The sequence below is a fragment of the Haliotis cracherodii genome, unplaced genomic scaffold (genome assembly GCF_022045235.1).
Source record: "Haliotis cracherodii isolate W230 unplaced genomic scaffold, xgHalCrac1.p SCAF_22, whole genome shotgun sequence".
NCBI classification, from domain to species: Eukaryota; Metazoa; Mollusca; class Gastropoda; order Lepetellida; family Haliotidae; genus Haliotis; species Haliotis cracherodii.
In genome coordinates, this window is record NW_027266278.1 from 9347410 (window position 1) to 9372194 (window position 24785).

Consider the following 24785-nt stretch of genomic DNA (forward strand, 5'->3'; position numbering starts at 1 on the left):
TAGTGGGAAGTTCCAACATGGTTATCTGCTAAAAATAGATTAAATTTTTCTTTTACCCACAAACTTCATTTTAGTGTTAAAAATAATGTTAAATGCCATGAAACTGTAGGTCTCTGCAGAATTGGTATTGCTATGCAATATATGGTCTTATATCACCATTCCTCGTGTCTGTTTCAACCATTAACCCTACATGTGTCGTATCCCTTGGCTCCGTCCACAAAGCAATAGCAGTAACTCTACAACTGTTGTAAGTCAATGATAAAGTATGGGAGTTTTGATCATCTTAGCGCTAAGATCGCTTTGTGGAATGGAGCCCTGGACTTACACTTAACGTTTTCAAAGGTGAGGTCATGCATGGTCAATTTGGAAAAGGTCAGAAGAGGTCAGCTGAACCTGCTCACTTTCATACACTACAAGGGATTCACATCACAACTGAGCCGTCACACTATTTCCAGATTAAAATTAAACCCTGAAGGACACAAAGGAGTCAAGGGAGAATATGGAAAGCTCTAGGATTGTACCAGCAACACAGCCAGGTAATTGAGTGAACACTTACCTGTCCTAACGAGCAAACAGGTGTGCTCAGGTGCAAGCATACAGGTAAGGTCAGGGAACCCTCTGCGTGAACAGTTATGATGTGAATCACATAGGATAGATATATTCACGCCTTGATGGTCACTTTTTGAAGTTACATTATTGAGCTAGTACCAATTCACCTCAACAAGGATAAGTGAGATACATATTTTGAATCGTTGCGTCAAAAGTTACATAATGATAAAGCAATGGATTTTTTCAAAAAACATATTTATTATAAGTCTGTAATATCTTATAATAAATAATGTGTTATTTTTAGGAGAAAAAAGCCAATCAATCCATGTGTACCTAAGGAATGATAGTTTGAGTTGTATAATGATAAAGCAATGAAATTTATAAAAAAAACATTTATTAATTTTTTTTATATATCTAATAGTAAGAAATATGTTATTATTAGGAGAATCAAGCTAAACAATCTATTCATACCTTGTGAGTGAATGTATATTCATAAATGATGAGTAACTGCTTTATTATAGCAACCTAGCTCACCGGAAACTGAGTGTCAGGATAAACCAGGGGTCGACAGCATGAGCATAAACATGATCATATACATCCTCCTTTAGAAAGTGGATAATCATGCACGATGTTTCAATCCCTAAGTGTATCATAACATGCCCATTTCAAATACTTGTTTGTCTTTTTGAAGTGAGGTTATCCAAATAAGAAAATATATAATTAACTCCTGAATCATTGTGTCAACGAGAGCTTACAAAGCTTCATCATTATCATCACTACCACCGCCTCCGTGGTCTTGTGGTAGAGCGTCCGCCTGGAGAGAGGTACGGGGTTCGATCCCCGGCCGCGTCATACCAAAAGACGCTAAAAGATGGTACTTGTTGTTTCCCTGTCTGGTGCTCGGCATTAAGGGGCTAAAACAAGGACTGGTCGGCTCGGAGTCAGTATACTGTGTCTGAGTGGGGTTTTCATGTTAAACTGCGGCATGGTATCTCAATGTGATAGCACTATAAATCGGCATCAGTCCGGACTATTACAAGCAGCCACACACACACACACATACGTGCATGCACGTCGCTATATTAGTGCAATAATCTTGGCACGACATTAAACCCAATTTCACCTCACCTATCATCACTACCATGTCAGCATCCTGGAAATCACACCACATGTAAGACTACCATGTTCTGAACACTGCCCCAAAGCAATCAACCAGGGTTTATTGATGCCATATCTCAACCCGTGAAGATCCGGGGTAGAATAGGTCTTCAGCAACCCATGCTTGCCGTAAAAGGCGACTATGCTTGTCGTAAGAGGCGACTTACGGGATCGGGTGGTCAGGTTCACTGACTTGGTTGATGCATCTCATTGATCCCAATTGCATAGATCGATGCTCATGATATCAATCTCAAGATTATTTCTCAATTATTTACAAACCGCTGTCATATAGCTGGAATATTGCTGAGTGCAGGGTTAAACAACAAACAACTAACTAATGCCATATCTCATGTGTGGAGGGATATACGAACACTGTAAAACCCGGGTGGAATGGCCGGAGGGGGAATACTTAACTGTTGCGAGGAGTTGACACAACAAACCCAGGAATATTGCATGCTGGGACCATATGAGGCAAAAGTGGGAGGTCATAAGGGGATGGTGAGATATTAGCCTTAATCCAAGGCTCTACTGAAAGAAAAGTCCATGGATGTGTAGTAATTCTGTCCTCACAATGGGCAAGTCTAGATATGTGGACAGTACAAGGACTCCTGTCCCTTACAGAGACAATTTGTTCTTATTATTTACATAATCTAGAACTTATGACATAAACTAATAATTATTGCCTTATAGACTTGTACAAGTCTAGTGAGATATGTACTGGCGACTTAGGCTAAAGGGTTCACAAGTCTTGCCAAAGCTCTATGTTTAACTGTCTGTCCTATGTGAAGCCCATTCTTGGTGTACCCTTATACTAAACTCACTAACTCACTCACTCACTCACTCAAACCCACTCACTCATTCCACATCAGGTCACTCTGTTCGAGTTGTCCTTGTTTTTTCTAAAACTGTTATTTCCATTTGTAATATTTTAAAACTATTAATTTTACACCAAAATGTTGTAGCTCCAATTACAAGTTTATCTGTTCAACTTCAAAATATTCATGTCTAGTACTTGACATTAAATTGCAACTTGATTTAGAAATATAATAACATAAAAACACATCTTCCTTGTTGTCCATCATGTCAAGAGTTCTGTTATTGAAATGAAAACAATTTCTTTCAAAAGGAAACGAGTTTTTTACAAGAATAAATTCTAAAACAAACAAATACATGGAGGTACCTAGTCTGTCTTACAGACCCTGATACAAACATATCAGATACAGCCCATGTAAGTCTATAATGTTTGGCAAGTCTAGATTTCTACAGTATCTGAAAATGAAGAGTGAGTGAGTATGCTTTTACGCTGCTTTTAGCAATATTCCAGCAATATCACGGCAGGGGACACCAGAAATGGGCTTCACACATTGTACCCATGTTGGGAATCAAACCCAGGTCTTTGGCGTGACAAGCGAATGCTTTAACCACCAGGCTACCCGACCGCCCCCTGAAAATGATGAAAGTCTCTGGGCTCCTTTATATTAAATTTTTATTAAGATAATTTAACAACTATTTATTTTCTGTACGGTATGTTCAGTTTAGAGACAAGATGTTAGTCTGGGAATGAGAAAGGCCTCCTGTTTTCCATGATGCCGAGTGAGACTATGCCGATCCAGTTAATAGAGTTAATAAAACCGGATCAAATGTAACATTGTGCCCTTCTAAAATGTACAGCAGTACATATCACAGTGCAGATTTCAATCTAAGTCAACATAATGTAAATATCTGATGGATTTAATCTGACCTGTTCATGCTATCGGAATGTTTGACATTTAGACACTTGTAACATGGCATCTTTTGAGTGTTGGTTTCATGCCTCTGGATCCTTTTTGTTAAGGAGAGCGGATCACTTGTCATACCAAAAACCTAGGTTGAATTCTCATATGTAAAAGGAATATGCTTGGTATCCCCTAAAGCTAAATTTAGCTCACACATGCATGCAGACTCACTCACTCACTCATTGGCTCACTCACTCACTCACTCACTGGCCCACTCACTCATTCACTCACTCATTGGCTCACTCACTCACTCACTGGCCCACTCACTCATTCACTCACTCATTGGCTCACTCACTCACTCACTGGCCCACTCACTCATTGGCTCACTCACTCAGTCACTGGCCCACTCACTCACTCATTCACTCACTCAGTGGCTCATTCACTCACTCACTCAATGGCTCACTCATTCACTCACTCACTCACTCTCTCAAGATATGTAGTGATGATTTGAAATGCAAATCATGGCTGAAATTTACATTTTGGAATAAAAAAATTGTAAAGTGGATGACTTCAGGCCCTGTTCCATTATCTGATATCTGCACTCAGATGGTCGTAACAGTCTAACTTCAACACAGACTTACACTAGTCGTAGCTAAGATCACTTTGTGAAATTGAGCGCAAGTCTAACTTCGACCATGAATACCCTGTAACCAACAAAATCTGAATTCATGGTCAAGTACCGTATTGATGTTTCATACACTTTTCTTGATTTCCAGTTATTTTGCAATTCATCGTTCTCATTTGGAGTCAAACGGACTGTAGACATAGCTAAGATCCCTTTTTGAAATGGATCACAAGTCTAACTTCAACACAGACTTACACTAGTCGTAGCTAAGATCACTTTGTGAAATGGATCACAAGTCTAACTTCAACACAGACTTACACTAGTCGTAGCTTATGTCACTTCCACAAAACCATCTGAGAGCTAAGAACATTGTAACGCTGACCCTTCAACTCAGATCTACACCAGTTTACATTCCCCGGAGCACACACACCATAAAAAGTACCAGAATCAAACTCGGCTGTTGGGGTAACCTGACCCATCTCCCCGATCTACAACTGAAATACCCTGAATATCCTAACTTGTCCAAATTTACCACATCAGGACACAACTGATAGAGCTTAAAATAGTTCCTTGTTAACATCAACTCTTCGCTAACAACTGACTGCGTTTCACACAAACTCAAAAAAACTCTTCACCAAACAATAAACAAACAAACCACTCAAAAGTCAAACTGAAATAAAATATTTGACTCTCAAAAGAAACTGGAAACCGCCAGCCAATGTTTGACCACACTTTCAGTTTTGACGGTAAGTGGCCCCTTGTCATTTTTAATGACCGACAAAAATCACTGCCAAGGCTCTACCAATACTCTGTGTTTGATAGACAACAAAGTACGACTTGACTCACAAGTAGAATGATTTTCAGGGAAATTACACAGAGATGCATTGTCATTGCCATATTGTGATCGTTGGACTGGGCTATTTGCTTGTCCATCACACTTGTCAATAACTTGATGGTAATGAGACAGACGTTGGTTTATGGGTGTTTGTTTACACCCACCGAGTTTGTCCGGCTTGTTTCATCCACATGCGAGCTGGGATGTCAGCCTCTAGTTCCAAAGGTTTGCATCAAAGTTTTTTCCAGTGGTACCTGTGTTTTTGCAGGTAGATTCTTCATTCCATTTCTATCCAGTCCCCCATTGATGACAAATATACATTATCAAACATTTGAGGTTACCGGTAATCACTTGAATGAGTGATTAGTCAATAGACTGTCAATAGACTGTCATTAGACTGTCATTAGACTGTCATTAGAGTGTCATCCTACAAATGCCCACATCTAAAACCTGCCCCACATCATGTTTGGTTTGGTTTGGGTGGTTCAATTACAGGTTGTGAGTGAGTGAGTGAGTGAGTGAGTGAGTGAGTGAGTGAGTGAGTGAGTGAGTGAGTGAGTTTGATTTTACGCCGCTTTTAACAATATTCCAGCAATATCACGGCGGGGCACACCAGAAATAGGCTTCACACATTGTACCCATGTTGGGAATCGAGTGAGTGAGTGAGTGAGTGAGTCTGCATGCATGTGTGAGCTCAATTTAGCTTTAGGGGATACCAAGTATGTTTTCTTCACATATGAGAATTCAACCTAGGGATGAGTGAGTGAGTGAGTGAGTGAGTGAGGGGAGGGTTTAAGATTATTGCACTTATATAGTGACGTGCATGCACTGAGATACAATGTTCAAGTTTAACATGAATAGCCCACTCAGACACAATATACCGACTCCGAGCCGACAAGTCCTTTCTTTAACCCCTTAATGCCGAGCGCAAGACAGGGTAACAACAAGTACCATCTTTACATGTGACCTGTGATCAAACCCGAGAGAGTGAGTGAGTGAGTGAGTGAGTGAGTGAGTGAGTGAGTGAGTGAGATGAAACAGCTGGACTATTGCTAAAAGCCGAATTAAACTGTACACTCACTCACTTCATCCATTCATTCAGGCAGCATGTCCCTCAAGCTGTGTCCTTGTTTTGTTCTAAAACTGTTATTTCTATTTCCATTAATTTCAAAACTATTGATTTTACACAAAAACTGTTGTTGTTCCAATTTCAAGTTTATCTGTTCGACGTTAAAATATTTATGTCAAGTACTTCATGACATTAAACTGCAGCTTGATTTAGAAATATAATGACATAAAATACATATTCCTCATTGGCCGTCATTTCAAGAGTTCTGTTATTGAAATGAAAACAATTTTTCAAAAAGAAATCATGTTTTTACAAGAATACATTCTGAAACAAACAAATAAATGAAGGTACCTAACAGGAAATATTAAAAGAAATCTAATCAAATTAAAATATTCACATTTAGGTTCAATGATTAATTAAAAAGTGGGACAAAGTACTTTTCCAATGTTCATGCCCAATTTTCGACATTTATGCATCGCTTTGATATTCAATTTTAAGGTTTAATCATGTTAAACCAATCAAATGCATGCAGGGAAATTATTTCTGCTTATGATGAGCCTTATTGTCCTATTTTTTCCAAATAGTGATGTTGTCGAATGTGGCTTTATTTGTAGCATCAAATAAACATGGCAGTGGTTGGTGTATAATGAATGTGTGTGTGTGTGTGTGTGTGTGTGTGTGTGTGTGTGTGTGTGTGTGTGTGTGTGTGTGTGTGTGTGTGTGTGTGTGTGTGTGTGTGTGTGAACTGTCATGGAGAAGGACAAATGCTGTACAATTTGGGGGTTAACAAGCAGGTTTGCAGTTGGCAGAATACAGAAAATGGTGCTTTTTAATTGTTCCATTTTATATTTTTAAGGGCTGGCATGTAAGCATGTTTTTGTTTGGCCCCAAATTTAGTTTCGACCCTGGAAAAAATAGCAGGATTAAATACATGAAATTGCAGTGAAAATGTTCTGACCCTGTAGTGAAAGGTTCCGGCTGACAGGAACAACTGTTTGGGTTTGTTAATGAGCGATGTTCCTGTATATTGTTGATGTGCAACATGAAAAACAGGGAAACTATTGCAATAAAAATCTGACAGAAAAAACTAAGAATATGAAGGAAAAAAAAACTATGAAACAAATCCCAAAGGTCAATTAATGATAAAGGCAAATGTGAAAAATGCAGAGCCCGTACCACTGCACAAGAATTCCAAGAAATGACTGTGACCTACCCACCTACCTACCTACCTACCTACCCTCCCACCCACCCATCTACCTACCTATCCACCCACCCACCCAACCAACCAACCAACCAACCCAACCAACCTACCCACCTACCCAACCAACCAACCAACCAACCTACCTACCTACCTACCCACCCATACACCAACCAACCAACCTACCTACCTACCTACCTACCTACCTACCTACCTACCTACCTACCTACCTACCTACCTACCTACCTACCTACCTACCTACCTACCTACCTACCTACCTACCTACCTACCTACCTACTCCAAATATCTTCAGCATGGCCACCTCTTGTTCCATGTGATTAGCAAGAGTTGACAGTCAATGAATATAAATGACGCGATTGAGTAGAGAGTAACGAATTGATCACCAAAATCAATGAATATAGCAGGCTCAGCCGAACTCATCAGGGGATGGAATAACTCCCATATCTATCGGCGGAATGACTCCTCAATGGTATAATGCCCTTGACAGACCATTGGCTAACCTGGATTAATGGCCAATCCAACGATGAGAAGGAAAACACCGTTGTCTTCAGGAAATATTCATATATACAACTAGTTGACAACAACTGAAAAGTTTTTACTTCTGCTGCTGGAATGTGTTAAGATTCATACTCGTAGGTTTGAGTTCAAGTTAGTGATTGAGTGATTTGTGTTTAAAACCGCGTTTAACAGTATTCCAGTTATATCACGGCGTGTCAGCTTAATGTGGGAGGAAAGCCCGAAGTGATGCAGGTCTTAGATGTTTACCACTTTGTTGAAAACCACGAGCACGGGTATGGTGCTGACAAACCTAGAAACATAACCGGGGCGAACCAGGATTCGAACCCACAATCATAGATTTCTGGCGTGCCCAAGGGACGCAACTCTGCACAGCGAATTGCGGCGCTTGAGAAGACTGGGCCACTCGTGCCCCCTTTGACTTCAAGACATCAAAGGCAACTGTGAAAATTCATGTATGAATTCAAGTAACTTGACAACTTTTGTCATTTTAAATATATTCGGAAATTCGAGTGCATGTTGTTTTACGAATCAAATCAACAATATTCTGGCTTTATTATGGCTGCCTGCCAACAATCATGTCCCGATTAGGCTAACCACTGGTTGATAGCATGAGCACTGTTCTGGGGACCTGGGTCCTGGGGGTCCTGGGGACCCACTCTGCTTGAAAGCAGAAAGAGTTATTGTTTGTCCAAGTGAAACCAGTGTTTTAATATTAAAACCCAACAAGGTAGTTGACCCATAAATGTTGCCAGCCATCTTCAAAATTACCTGCCCACATTCAGACATTATAAATATTGAAAAATCGGGGTATCACAGTTTAATGTGTACACAATTGTGATGTCATAGTATATCATGTGCACAATTGTGATGTCACAGGTTTTTGTGTACACAATTGTGATGTCATAGTATATCATGTACACAATTGTGATGTCAGTTTTATGTGTACACAATTGTGATGTCACAGTTTTTTGTGTATACAATTGTGATGTCACAGTTTTTTGTGTACACATATTTGCCCCAAGCTGTTGATACCTGACAGTATGAAGACATCCTCATATAGACTGGTTCCAGGCTGTATTTGCATGGCATCACCTTTATGTAAAAGGTGGACCCTTTTGTGATTTATTCAGAAAAATGATGTTTAAGTTTTCTGAAAATACTTTGGGAATTTGTGGGAAGTCCATTTTCATTGTAGAGTGCAAGGCAAAATTTGACATATTCCCGATTCCTTTTCACATATGAAACTCAGATCCAAGAAAAGTACTTTCAATTGGATATCGTATTCAACGTAATAAGCGCCCAGGGCGCTCTCAAAATTAGAAATAGGGGGCTCTAATTAGAATATTATTTTGGTGAAAAAAACAGAGCTGAACGATCGTAAATTTTGTTAATGCTGACAGACTGAAATGTTGACATACGACCGATATATTTTTTCCAGAAATAAATTGCCCATAATTAAGGGTGCATATGACACATAAGTGCGTATTATACACGAATACATAAGTCTTGTGTACATTGATCAATCGGAAGGGGTGCTGATTGGGATTGTTCGCTAGCCAATATATTAGCAAATATCGCCGTGGGCGCTTATTAGAGCAGGGCGCTTATTACGTGGAATACGGTAATAACTTTAGTCAAGCAACTATGAGAAAATGGATCATGAAATCTGCAAAACAACATGTTAACCATTCTATCACACAAACTTCTGAAAGAGTGAGGAATAATGTCAAAGCCGCAAAAAATAACGTTTACACAAAACATTTGATCATTTTTCACCTACCTTGAGCACTTGAAACAAGCGATGTGATAGACGTCTCCCTTGACCGACACGCGCTCGTCATTCAGTGGAAAGCCACACCCATTACACCGCTCGTCCCCACGCCACACTCTCTGCACATTTTCTAGCTTCTTACGACGTATTGAGCGAGGCGAGAGGGTCTTACGCAACAAAGATGGCGAGAAGCTCTTTCTTCCTTTAGGCGAGGGCAATGGTGATGGTGGTGGCACGCCGTGTTCAGGTAGCTGATTGGGCGGGCAGGTTGTAGGGCGTCGCCGGGGGAGACTGGGAGAATTCTGATGGCGCCGGAAGTGGATGGAATCATCATGATCAAAATGGACTTCTGAAATAAGTTCACAAACGGTGAGAACATAATGCATAAAACTTACAAATACAAGCGTCAATGTTTTCAAAACTACAGCTTCCTGAAAGGGCCTAACATTCATTGTCATTGGTTTGTTGTCTTAACGCCACACTCAGCAATATTCTAATTTTTTATGACAGTCTGTAAATAATCGAGTCTGGACCAGGCAATCCAGTGATAGACATCATGAGCATCGATCCACAGAATTGGGATACGATGACATGCATCAACCAAGTCAGCGAGCCTGACCACCCGATCCTGTTAGTTGCCTCTTACAACAAGCATGGTCGCCTCCTACAACAATCATGTGTTGCTAAAGACCGATTCTAACCCAGATCTTCACAAATCTCTAACAAATACAAATGTCAGTGAACACAGTCCATTTTCAACTTCCTGAAGACCACTCATATTGTTTCAGTTCTGTTTCCTGAAGACCACTCATATTGTTTCAGTTCTGTTTCCTGAAGACCAATCATATTGTTTCAGTTCTGTTTCCTGAAGACCACTCATATTGTTTCAGTTCTGTTTCCTGAAGACCAATCATATTGTTTCAGTTCTATTTCCTGAAGACCACTCATATTGTTTCAGTTCTGTTTCCTGAAGACCAATCATATTGTTTCAGTTCTGTTTCCTGAAGACCAATCATATTGTTTCAGTTCTGTTCCCTGAAGACCAATCATATTGTTTCAGTTCTGTTTCCTGAAGACCAATAATATTGTTTCAGATCTGTTTCCTGAAGACCAATCATATTGTTTCAGTTCTGTTTCCTGGAGGAGAACTAATTAATCAAACTTTACAATTTTCTGCAGTTTGATCAGAATTTCTAAAATAAGAAAATATATTCATTTAAAAAAATATCTTACTAGTTGGTTCAACTCTGAAATAAAGATATTTTCTTTCAGAAAGTTCTGTCATGGTCCCTGGGTTCATAGCCTAACTATCACCACATCAACATGAGAATCTACCCATCACTGTAGTCAATTTATTCACAAATAATGTTTTAATTTGAAGTTTACACGATGTACAGCTTTTCCATTGGATGAGAGGTTGGTCACATGAACAAGAAATTGACGACACAATTTGACGTTCATATGTTTTTCACAAGGCTGTGTTCTTCAAATGACAAAAACACGGACGGATACTCCCACATTCCTTGGGGAACCCCTTGGAATTCCCTGGCACAAATAAATACAGTGTTCTTTCTGATCATTTAGACCCTTTAATCTTAAACTCAGCATTTTATTATACCTTGAGAAACATCAGAGAGTTTGACTGCATGATCGTTTACGAATATCCTCGCTACGGCCCATTCTAGTGAACAAAACAAAGAAATACACATCCAAACTATCGTAGTATCGACTCGAACAGTGTCTAAGCTGACAGCGACAATCTACAGCAATCTGTGAATTTACCTTTGTGTCTATTTGACACATCTTTAATCACCTTTCAATGATCGGCCAATTGATCAATGATGTCTAAAACATGTAACGCCACAGGTTCATTCACAACTTTCAAAATCTCTCCGGCGGCCATTTTGAAGTCTTGTACTTGATGTAAATGTATTGTGACGTGCTCTCTTTGTCTTTGTAACTGACTTACTGAGGTAGTTCTTTACAGACCTTTCTTATCTAATGGTGATATTATTTGAACACATGTGTAGTTTCAGATGTTTCTGAAGAGCAAGTTGTGCATCCACACGCCCATGTCACCTCTCTTTTTGAGGAACTATTTTACTCCGTGATATAGCTGGTTGTTGTATGGCTGTCAGTGTAAACATGAAGTCACACATACTAAATAAAATTGTGTACAGATCAAGGCCTACATCCTTTGAGGTTAAAAATTGTCATAAAAAATCATTAGAATTTACTTTCACTTTCGCAAGCCCTGACGTTCATACAGTTTGACCCTCACTCTATGAAGGTTCATGCTCCAATGAACTCCAATGACAGTCAAATCTTAAATAAAAATTGTTTTTAAAAAAGTCATTATTTTGTAGAAAGATACTTGAGATTGTAAGGATGCTTCAAACACTGTCTTGCCATACATGAAACATAATTTTGGGGATCTTTGTAAATTTTCCAAAATGAATGAACTCAAAAATTAGACCAAATGTGAAAAAATAAAAGGAAATGATTTGAAATTAAATAAAGAAACAGTAAAAAATATATCACAATACACAAGCGATCACGTCACAATAAAATGAGTTGAGTTATTAATAATTATTTAAAATTACATTTCAAATATTGTTACCCAGGTTGTTCTAATCTAATAGCAACTTAATTATATCTTGCTGTTTAAAACAGTATATAAAAATATGGCAGTTCAGTGTTCCAAGTTAAGCAGGAATGTCAAGTGGTTCTTGTCATAATTCTACATAACTCAAAGTGAATCAAATCAGTAAATATTAATGATACTATATACAGTCATCCCCCGCGATAATGCCCTTCGTTATACCGCGGCTTCAGTTGACCGCGGGGTAATCACTGGCTCCAATAATTTTCATGCTGTTTCCCATCTGATTACACGTATTTGGTGAGAGTACAGCGATGACCTAATGAAATAAAAGTCCAAACAACAATAAACACCTGGTTTGTTTTATTTGTTAAAAACACACAACGTAGGTTCTCCATATCTAGACCTAATTAGGATCCGACTTCCAACTTCATCAATTTAATTTCAATTTTTAAACAAACATTTACCTTGTTGGTAAGTTGTATATATATCTTATATTTGCATTCAAATGGGCCCAGCAGTCTAAGTAGTTAACAATAACAGAACACATAAACTTGTACAAAAGATCGATCTTACTCGGAAGAGAAAACAAAATCACACGTTTTTATTTTTCTCACAAACACCGTCTATTTTTCTGTTGTATCCATGCATGCACATTTATGCACATGCGTCCTCAAGTGTGCACATATAGTACATGTATTTGTGTCTTCTTTAGTTGAACTATCATCCGACCTACATTCCATAATTGGAATAACGCAGGTGTCTGATAATGTGGGTGTCGTCCATGGACCCCGAGACCCGTGTTATAGGGGGGGATGACTGTACTCTATACCATACTATTCAAAAGACATTAAGGACCATCTTGTTCTTTCATATTACTATAGGTAATCTGTCACAGTCCTTAGCTTATTTGAGACCACTTCCGTGATCTAATGGTAGAGCGTCCGCCCGGAGAGCGGAAGGTCCGGGGTTCGATCCCCGGCCGTGTCATACCAAAAGACGTTAAAAGATGGTACTTTTTGTTACCCTGTCTAGCGCTCTGCATTAAGGGACTAAACAAGGACTTGTTGGCTCGGAGTCAGTATACTGTGTCTGAGTGGGGTATTCATGTTAAACTGCGGCATGGTATCTCAGTATGCTAGCACTATAATTCGGCATCAGTCCGGACTAGTACAAGCAGCCACACACACACACCCACACATTCACGTTGCTATATGCAATAATCTTGGACGCGATGCTAACACCCCACTTGACCTCACTCACTCACCTCACCTTAGCTTATTTTGAGTAAGTGAGAGAATTTATGGAAGTCAACTTCTATATAGGTGACATTTTGTTTATTTCTTGGTTTACAGATGTGCCCCCTTTCAACGTCCAAATGTTGAAATTCTTTTTACCCTTTTGTACTCTAAGAAATTCATAAAAGGTTCAAACAAAAAGAGATTTTATTTCCTCAGCCAGTGTAAGGCAAAGGGAAGTAACTCTGATATTTCTCGCAGGAATCCTTCTCTGATACCATCAAAGCTTGGCAACGCAAAGTGCAGCGGTGACCAGTTTTATCGTCACCCATGCTGCCAAAAAGGCGCCGCTTTTCATGCATTTCACCCTGACATGACTATTGTTATATTGCCATTTATGCACAAGCTGTGTGTCATGGATATGATAAAATGTTCTTGAACAATTGAGTTGTTTTACTTTTTGTTACGCAATATATTTTTTAAACCTACCTAACTCTTCAGGACAAAAAGCTAAAAAAGTTAAAAAATCCAAGAGATTTTTTTAAAATTTGCCAACCCCACTTTAGTAAACCGTGAAATATAAAAAATGGCGCCTAATGAGGACCACATTTCGGAATATATGCTTACATCAGGTGTGAGCAGAACCAGAGTACTACGAAACATTGTGTTACCCATGAAGATACGGGGTAGAATAGGTCTTCAGCAACCTGTGCTTGCTGTAAAAGGCGACTATGCTTGTCGTAAAAGGCGACTAACAGCATCGGGTGGGCAGGCTCGCTGACTTGGTTAATGCATGTCATTGTATTCCAGTTGCATGGATCGATGCTCATGATGTCAATCATTGGATTGTCTGGTCCAGACTCGATTATTCATATACGGCCATCATATATTTGGAATATTGATGAGTTTGGCGTAAAACAACAAATAAATAAACATACAAACAAACATTAATGTCAAAAGATTTGCAGCCATGTTTGTCTGTAGATATCAACCACACATAGGAAACCTCCTATCTAAACTTGGGGAAGGTTAGTTGATAGTTTATTGAGCAAGCAGACATTACAAGTATTGGGATTAAAAGTAGTTCCTGTTGGGTGACCTCATTTGCATATGTATCGGATCGTAATACGTAAGATCGTAAGTTTATCGGATTGGTTTTATCGCATCGATAACACTGTCAACCATCCATTGTTCATCCAGACAATTTCTCAGGGAAAAGAAGCACATAGTTTAGCTGGATTTCACTGGATAAGAAATATATTCCAGCATCCGAATCCTGATAATTATTTCACTAATCTTAAAAATAAAAAAATACAATGTGAATTTTTCATGAAACGGAAGAGAAAAGCAATCACATCACACAATAAATTTGTTTTATGATAACAATCTCTTCATGAATTACTAGATAAAATCAAAATCAAATTCTCAACAATAACACAAAAATCAACTTAAGTCTACATACCTTCACTTCGGAAAGCCATTTTGAAATTAAACGGAATATTTCTTGAAAATTTACAAACTTATCTCAGCCTGAACAGCAACTTTCGCGGGTTACACGAAATCTGCTGTGCACATTTTTTAGTTATTTCCTAAAATCTGGCCTGACATCCAAACAGTTGCCACATTGGAATGACGTGACGGTTTCATGAACATCAGGAAGACTGGCGAGTTTATAGGTCCGAGCCACGGACTGTAATCAATCTGAGACTGATGACACATATAAATGAAAACTGGCACAAACTTATTTACTTCCCTTTCATGACAATCCTTTCATCGAGTTGCGATGCGCCTGCGATGTGCCTGCAACCACTGCCTAAACACAATAGTCATTGTCACAATGAGTCAAGGCCATTGTACAATATACATATTTAATAAAAAAGTATTTTTGATTTATGTGACTTCAATTTTAGAAAGTTTACCACATCTTTGCTCGCATCCTTCCTTCCAGTTCACACAAGTTTAACCCCCTAAAAGTTCAAATGGAACACTGTTCATAATAATACACTACTACTTCCAAACTTAACAGGAAAAGGGTTAAGAGGGTCATGTGACTAATCTTTCCTGTACCATTGGATGTTATTTCCGATAGTAGCTAATAGACTTCTGTAATCAAATGTCACCTTCATGTCATCAATATTTCCAAGTATTGTTGGTGGAAAACAAAATAGATACGCACAACAAACAGCACTACAGACACAAGAAGCATGAGTGTAAAGTTCAAACTTTATTTAATTAAATTTGTTTTCATTTTGGTAAATTACATTTCGTTCCTACAGATAAGCATTTTGGGTATATATTTCTTCTTGTTTTACTGATGAACCTCCAAAGACTATTAAAGTAGAAATTTGCAGGATAAAATATTCCAATTTTGAACATAATTTTGTTCATAACTTTTTCATCAATTTTTTAAGCAAGTTTAGTGAGTGAGTGAGTGAGTATGGTTTTACGCCGCTTTTAGCAATATTCCAGCAATATCACGGCGGGGGACACCAGAAGTGGGCTTCACATATTGTATCCATGTCGGGAGTCGAACCCGGGTCTTCAGCATGACGAGCTAACGCTTTAACCACTAGGCTACCTGACCACCCCAAAGCAAGTTTAGAAATGAAACGATTAGTATGCATGTTGGAAACTGGTCCTACCCTTTCAGTGACAGACAAAGGATAATAAATGAGCCAAACAAATGATGATGATGATGATGATGATGATGATGATAGGCCATTTTCATTGTGCTAGATTTCCACACCAAAGCAGGCCTCAAAGTTTAAATTTTTACAAAGTAGAGATATTGCTACTTTTTTTTCCCAGGTAGCTAGTGGTAAAATTAAGAAGGCAAGCCAATAGTGTAGGTAGCCAAAAGCATTTGAAATTATCTTTTATCAAATAACTATTATAAGTCATAGTCATAACAATGGTCTTGGAATTGTATATTAGTGGAAACTGTACTTGATTTTTGTTATTTGTGACTCGAACAATGATGCAATTTATGTCACTAGATTATAAAGGTATATCCTTGCTTATCCAATAAACTATCAACTAAAATAAAATACTAATTACATTAATATTTATGTATTTCGGTTCATTGTTGACTTTAGGAGGAATTATTTGCGAGTACAATTAGCAGCAGACACGTTTATTTTTGTGTCTACATATGTGTAGCAATAGAATTTAGTCGCCACAAAATATTTTTCAAGAATTTTAGACAGTAGACAAATTGAAATTTAGGTCGCATTGGAGACCGTTTTAGTCACAACTTTGAGGCCTGCTCAAGGTCCTATACTACAGGCACATGTGCACTAGGGGAGGTAACTCTTACAGCTTTCACTCAAACTTGCAACAGATACTGAAAAAAAAATTCTCAAAGGTTGAGAGGGAAAATGATCCAAATATCTCTTATCTATGTTGAACAGTTTGATAAGCTTGTCAACGGGATATCTGAGCAACTGATCTATACAACAAAAATCTAGCAAAGATTTCTATCTAATTCTACCAATGTTCAAGTTAAAGAAAGGTTGTTAACCTGACTTAAACAGGAGGTCGACCTTTCTACAATTGGAGGAAGTTCAAGGAGTGAGTGAGTCAATATGGTTTTACGCCACTCCAGCAATATTCCAGCATATTTTACGTCAGACGTACCAGAAATGGGCTTCATACATTGTACCCATATGGGGAATCGAACCCGGATCCTGGCATGATGAGCGAACGCTTTAACCACTAGGCTACCCCTCGACCCCACAAGTTTCATTATAGAATAGTTAAACTTATTAATGAATTAATTTTTCATTAATAATTCATACAGCCACTATTCTATGTACAACGTTCTGAGTCACAAGGAGGAACAATGATATTTATTCATCCAGTTTTAAGGTAGCTAGGATCTTTATTTGACACAAATAATTCTTATTAACATATTTTCAACATTTGAAGTTTTGGGGTTGACCAAATTATTTCAATTTTATTCTTAACAGAAAACAAAACCTGCAGACATCTAAAAATGTATTTACTTTAAGCAAAGCAAATAATTTTCTCAGGGACTTAACTAGGATTCTAAACTAACTTGCCTTAACAAACTGGGACAAAAATAATTACGTAATTCAAAAATGGTATTTTTTAAAAGGATCTATATTCTTTAATTCTGAGGTATTTATACATTGCATTCAATGCAATAATTTAAAACTAAGCTTTAAAGCCTATTCCAATTTATTGGTCCTGTTATCAGTGATATACAAGTTACGTCTACAAAGCCATGACATGAATAAGAACTATATTAACACAAATTTGAAAATACTTAATTCCAATTTTTATTGACATTTGCTGTCGACTTGGGGCAGTGTATCGGCCTCGGAGGAGGTTCAGATAAACCCCTGTTTCTTTTCCATTAGGACTGGGACTCAGGTCGGGTGGGACTGAGTAGGACCTGGGTACCTACAGGACTACCAGCCCCGTGGTTATAGGGATGGGACAGGTAACTTGGGTACTCGGGTCGGTAGGGTACTGAGTAGGACCCGGGGACCCACAGGACTACCAGCCCCGTGGCTATAGGGCTGGTCGGGTAACTTGGGTACTCGGGTCGGGTGGGTACTGAGTAGGACCCGGGTACCCACATGACTACCAGCCCCGTGGTTATAGGGCTGGGATGGGTAACTCGGGTACTTGGGTCGGGTGGGTACTGAGTAGGACCCGGGGACCCACAGGACTACCCAGACCTGTTGTTAGTCACATGATGTATTGGAGAAAACACGCTTACAAGGTTTTGGTAGACAGAGCATGCCCTGGGGAGAGGGAAAAACCAAGTGGGCGAAGATTTTATATAAAATCCCTGGGACATTACAACGTCCCTGTTTATGAGATTTAACCCAACTGGAAAGTAAAACTTCACAATAGGTTTTAATGCCTATGGACAGAAGTCTCTTACTTAATATTGATCCCAATGAATAGGTTTATAAATATTGTTTAACAACAAAAAGTATCTCGAACTCTATGGTTACACTTTAGTGACAAATGTTCTCATTTCTTTCTGACATTTATATGTTTGAAAATAGATAAAACTTCATGCAGTAAATTTCAGCGTATGCATGACTATATCATTTTGTTCGTATATCTAAATACATTTTGCCAGGGCTACAGTCAAACTTGTCCCAATCGGACATTTTGTATCCATCTCTTGAGAGCTACAGCTGGTCCCCGTATAGGGTCGTGTAATAGGGGGTTGGGTACCTCTGTAGTAAATTTGGACTCCTCCTAGCCCTATTTTCCATTATCTTGGGCAAATTGTGGGGTGAGTGAGTGAGTTGGCTTTAACGCCACTTTTAACACTATTCCAGTTATATCATTGCGTGTCAGCTTAATGTGGGAGGAAAGCCCAAAGTGATGCAGGTCTCAGACGTTTACCTCTTCGGTGAAACCCACAAGCACGGGTATCGTGCTGACAAACCTAGAAACATAATCAGGGCATACCGGGATTCGACCCCACAATCATAGGTTTCTGGCATGCCAAAGGGACGCAACTCTGCACAGCAAATCTTCTGATATCTGCTTTTTAGATCGGAATGTCAAACTCAATTTAGTTTCTCGTGTTTCAAATGAACCTACAGCGAATCGCGGCGCCTTAGAAGACTGGGCCACCCGTGCCCCCATATATAATCTTAGGAGCATCTCACCTTTCCTCTGACTAGATGGGGAGTATGTTCTGTCTGGTTGTTCATAATATCCATCCTCCCAGACGAAGGCTCGCTGATTGTAGTACTCATAATAACCAACACTGGGGAAGAACTTCATCTTCAGCGCCAGTCGTTGACTCGGGGATAGATACGGACAGTATTCCAGGTCGGACAAAGTCCATGGATCCTCGTACGGTATTCCAGAATTTGCATAGTCTCCGTTGCCATAGTGATTGCCATTATGGTTGGGTACTATATAATCCATCCTTCCATCACCTGAAAGAAAAATGTAAGACATAAATATTAAAATAATCAGACAATATAGGATTTTATTGCTTCAAGTTGTGAAGAGTGAGTGAGTTGGTTTTACACTGCTTTCACTAATATTACAGCCATATTGAGACATTAGCCACAGGGCCACATCTGCCCAAAACATACAGAATGAGTGAGTTGGTTTAAAGACACTTTGAACAGTCCCTCAGTTATAATATCATGTTTGTTTGTTTGTTTGTTTATTGTTTAACGCCATACTTGGCAATATTCTAGCTACTTGATGGCGGTCTGTAAATAATCGAGTCTGGACCAGACAATGCAGTGATAGACATCATGAACATTGATCTACGCTATTGGGATACAATGACATGTATCAACCAAGTCAGTAAGCCTGACCACCCACTAGTCACCTTTAATGAAAAACATGGGTTGCTGAAGACGTATTCTACCCGTTGTTTACAGGTTATATATCATATGTGTGAAAAAACACATAAGTTTCAAATGTTTAACAAGCCAAGCATCAATCATTAGAAATTCAGAAAAATATACAAAACATTATGGATAACATCTTCTAGCTTATTGCACAAAGCAACGTTTCAATGTAGATTCTTACATCGTCATCAAGCTGGAGTGTCAACAACGAAGTGATGGGAGGTATATATGCATGATATGGTGTGATAAGCAGCAGATTAATATCAACAACAGGTAATAGATAACAGGTGAGGCGAAATGGGGTTTAACGTCGCGTCAGAGATTATTGCACTTATATAGCAACGTGCATGTACGTGTGTGTGTTTGTGTGGCTGCTTGTACTAGTCCGGACTGATGCTGATTTATAGTGCTAGCTCACTGAGATACCATTCCTCAGTTTAACATGAATACCCCACGCAGACACAGTATACTGACTCCGAGCCGACCAGTCCTTGTTTTAGCCCCTTAATGCCAAGCGCCAGGCAGGGTAACAACAAGTACCATCTCTTAACGTCTTTTGGTATGACGCGGCCGGGGATCGAACCCCGGGCCTTCCGCTCTCCAGACGGATGCTCTACCACAAGACCACGGAGGCGGTCAATAGATAATTGCACACAGATAATTGGATGAGGTCACATTGAACACACTTATTTACTTACCAACTTCTAGAATGCTTATAAAACAGTCAGTCAATCAAGCAAAAGGAGACTAAATTAGTATGCGCAGATATGCAAATACATATGAATAATTACAAATGCGGATGGTTTGGTTCCTGTCTAAAGGAATTTCCTATTTGAAATCAGGTGAGCTACATTAGGTGAGCTACATTCACACAGGGTGGATGGTTTCCTTCTACATTCCTTTGTTCACGGAAGCACTGAATGTTCACGGAAGCACAGAATGTACCGCTCAAGTACTGTATGACAAAACTTAGGAAAATGACTGAAAAAATTCTTACAAAAAAAAGATGGAGGACGCCAAGTATGGGTTTCACACAATATAACAGACTAACTAGACTAACATCTAGTCTTTGAAATGAACATATCGAACAGAAAAAAAATAGTTGTTAAGTTGTCTTAATAAAAATTTAGTTGTTAAATTATCTTCATAAAAATGTATTTGTTAAATTATCTTAAAAATGTATTTGTTAAATTATCTTAAAAACGTATTTGTTAAATTATCTTAATAAAAATTTAGTTGTTAAATTATCTTCATAAAAATGTATTTGTTAAATTATCTTAAAAATGTATTTGTTTAATTATCTTAAAAATGTATTTGTTAAATTATCTTAATAAAAATTTAGCTGTTAAATTATCTTAATAAAAATTTAGTTGTTAAATTATCTTCATAAAAATGTATTTGTTTAATTATCTTAAAAATGTATTTGTTAAATTATCTTAAAAATGTATTTGTTAAATTATCTTAATAAAAATGTATTTGTTAAATTATCTTAATAAAAATTAAGTTGTTAAATTATCTTCATAAAAATGTATTTGTTAAATTATCTTAAAAATGTATTTGTTTAATTATCTTAAAAATGTATTTGTTAAATTATCTTAATAAAAATTTAGCTGTTAAATTATCTTAATAAAGATTTAGTTGTTAAATTATATTAATAAAAATTTAATAAAAAGGAGCCCAGAGGCTCTCTTCATTTTCCTGATACTGCAGATATCTAGACTTGCCAAACATTATAGACTTGCATGGGCTGATTTTTTTATATATATTTGTATCAGGGTCTGTAAGACAGGCTTCAGACCATTAGGGGAGAGAGGGGCAACTCGGGTACTTGGGTCGGTGGGTCCTGTCTGAATACGACCTGGGTACCAACAGGACTACCGACCCAGTTAGTCACATGATATATTGTTTAATGACAACAAGACTAATACTCCATGGTTACACTACAAGTCACTAATGTTCCCATTTTGTTTTGACTATGCATGCATTCCTTTTGACTTGTATATGTTTGAGTAAAGTTAATGCTTCAGTCAACTTCAGTGTATGCATGATTGGATTGTTTTTAGACTAACATCTAGTCTCTGAAATGAACATATCATACATAAAAAAACCAGTTGTTTAGTTATCTTAATAAAAATATAATAAAAAGGAGCCCAGTGACTCTCTTCATTTTCAGATACTGCAGTAATCTAGACTTGCCAAACATTACAGACTTGCATGGGCTGTATTTGGTATATATTTGTATCAGGGTCTGTAAGACAGACTAGGACTGTGAGACAGGCTGCTGTAGTGTTTACATTCTCTTGTGAAAGGGAAGAAGAATGGAACATCTTCCTTCATATGCTTATTGCAGGGCTTTGCCAAATGTTTCATTCACTAAATGTTAGTCTAGCACCCAATTTGAGAATGAGCACAAATAACACTGCCTTAAAGATGCCTGATACTGCAGTGATCTAGACTTGCCAAACATTATAGACTTGCATGGGCCATATTTGATATATATTTGTATCAGGGTCTGTAAGACAGACTAGATTGTTTTATATGTGTATTTAAATAGTTTTTGCCAGGGCTGTGTTAAATAATTCCCAATCAGACATATTGTACCCAACTCACGAGACCTACAGCAGGTACCCGGGTATGGTAGGTCAATACAGGGTTGGGTACTGTGTCCCAGCCCAAAGACCTATCCATTTGGGTAAAAGGGCATAGCTCAGAGGCAACAGTGACATGTAAATGACAGATGATTTTTACCAAAAACATTTTCAGAAGCATAAACAAATTATCATATTATATATCATATTCATATTATTCATAGTCGTTAAAGCTGACGGGATATATAAAAAATATGTTTATTTGTGTACACCTAGGAATTCCCATGCCCAAACTTGACACACAAGAATCAAGGCACTGGCACATAGGCGAATCCAGAGGGGAGTCTCTCTCTCTCTCTCTCTCTCTCTCTCTCTCTCTCTCTCTCTCTCTCTCTCTCTCTCTCTCTCTCTCTCTCTCTCTCTCTCTCTCTCTCTCTCTCTCTCTCTCTCTCTCTCTCTCTCTCTCTCTCTCTCTCTCTCTCTCTCTCTCTCCACTCTTATATTTTGTACCCCTCCCTTTTAAAAATGCAGGCCCTGCCCTTGCTAGATGTACGTATTTGCATACAAAACGATGGGGTCAGTTGGTAATCATATAAGGTTCATTCTTGTAGTACCTGTGCTGACAACAAAACTCAAAACAACATCAATACAAATCACAAAACATATGTTTTAGTCCCCGTCTGCAAATCACAACCTGTATCTCTTAATCTCGAAGCAACTAGCAACCGCACAGCTTCAGACACAATCATGTGAAAATACATCTAAAATTAATAAATTCACGCTCAAACATCACCAAATGTAGTGCTTACAAATGAATGAATATCCTACAACCCAAACTCCCAGATGATTAAAATGGTTTATGACCAGCCTAGATCTGAATCATTGTGAGAAAGTTCTCGTCAGATTTAATCTCCAAAGATTTCAGCATGTCATGCTCCCAAGGACTCCAGGATCTCTAATCCCCTTCAATACAGGCCTTCCACGGTGATGATAATCCCACAGAACACTGAAAAGCAGGGAGATTTAAAACCATGGACCAAATCGTTCAAACAAGGATATTTCCATCTATTCATGGTGAAATATTACAGATTTTAATGATAAATTCACCAAAAAAAACATTGAAAATAAATTAAATACTGTGTTTGATGAAAAATATGCTTTTTATTAACATCTATATTTTTTATTTTGTTTCAACCTTTATTTCAAGTGATTTTTTTTTCAGGAAATAAAAAAATCTCAAAATGCCTGAAATATCATAAAATGATAATAAGTTTGTTTTCTGAACCTTAGCATATTGATCTACAACATTGCAAAACAATAAACTGTGTTGATCTAGATCTGGAATTATTTTAGATATTAAATTTAATTTTTTTCTCAAAACTATACAATTTGTTTAATTTTTTTGCAGCACTTATAACAATTTTACACTGACTTGAACTATGATAGAACTCCATCGACCTAATGATTGAACAGTGATGACAGATTGAGTTGAAACATAAAATGAACAGTGTTTATCAAATGTAGGTCAATATTGATGCAGCTGTACCTGACTTATGTCATTCCTATGAATATTAAAACAAACATTTTTCATTTGTTGCAACAACATAAACACAATTTAAACAGTTTTCATAACCTTTCCAAGGCCATGTTAGAAATGAAAATCCAAAATGAGTCTAATTTTATTTATTAGATTTATTTATATAAACAGTATTCCAATAACAGCAATATTCTAAATGAATCTATTTGTTTGTACATCATTACATATCTCATATATATCTGAAATGTGAAAAGAATAATATCATGAAAAACACAACTAAAACAACACTAATCCTCTACTTTAATGAAACCCAAATCTTTTTTACAAACCCAAAAGTAATTTTAACATCTGTGAAATTAAATAAAAAGCTAAGCTCAAAGAATTCATTAAAAGAGCATCTAATGACCACTGACAATTTTCCCCCATTTTATCCTGTCATGTGCTGCCAGAGGCTAAATTTGGAGCAGTTTTCAGAAAAAGTAAGAAAAAAAGAGCTAAATATTTTTTCTAAAAAGGTCAGGCCAAACTAATTATTGTTCTACACATCTATATGGCCAACAGGACACAGAGATGTATCTAGAATTTCAAATTACAAGCCTTTGACTGGCCAACTGTGAAATAATTTATCATGTAAAAAATTGGAAAGTTCTTACTTTCTTATATTTAGAGGTATTTTAAAAATTAAGTTTAATGTAATAATGTAAAACAACACATTAAAACCTATTCCTTTTTATTGTCCTGTTATTAGTGAAAATCAAGACAACTCTAGCTCTGCAAAGCCATAACATAATTAATATATATAAAATATAGTATGAATATATTATATATGAATATATATTGTAAAAAAGCTTGATTCCAGTGTGGGATATATGATTGACATTTGCTGATGGGGTTGAATAACAGCCTCAGATCAGGCCTGGATACATCTTTGAGCCAAGGACAAGATGAAAAATGTTTAAAAAGAAAGTTGTCAGTGTTGATTGATATTACTTTTA

At 37.7% G+C, this 24785-nt stretch overlaps 1 protein-coding gene across 6 annotated transcripts in view; it reads right to left on the reverse strand.

The window, feature by feature from the left end:
- Positions 1 to 24785, reverse strand: part of LOC139471376 (rap1 GTPase-activating protein 1-like) — a 326858-nt gene that overhangs the window by 226156 nt on the left and 75917 nt on the right. For 5 of the 6 annotated variants that reach the window (XR_011653833.1, XM_071253710.1, XM_071253711.1 and 2 more), the window contains exons 2-3: positions 18961 to 19236; positions 9470 to 9809 (exon numbers count right to left, since the gene is read on the reverse strand). Coding sequence is in view for 5 of the 6 variants with exons in the window: in XM_071253710.1 (XP_071109811.1) it covers positions 9470 to 9809; positions 18961 to 19236 (616 nt within the window). In the remaining variant the exon portion in view is untranslated. Of the gene's footprint in view, positions 1 to 9469; positions 9810 to 14762; positions 14985 to 18960; positions 19237 to 24785 lie in introns of those variants that run through there. The other variant, XM_071253712.1, reaches the window with a different exon arrangement.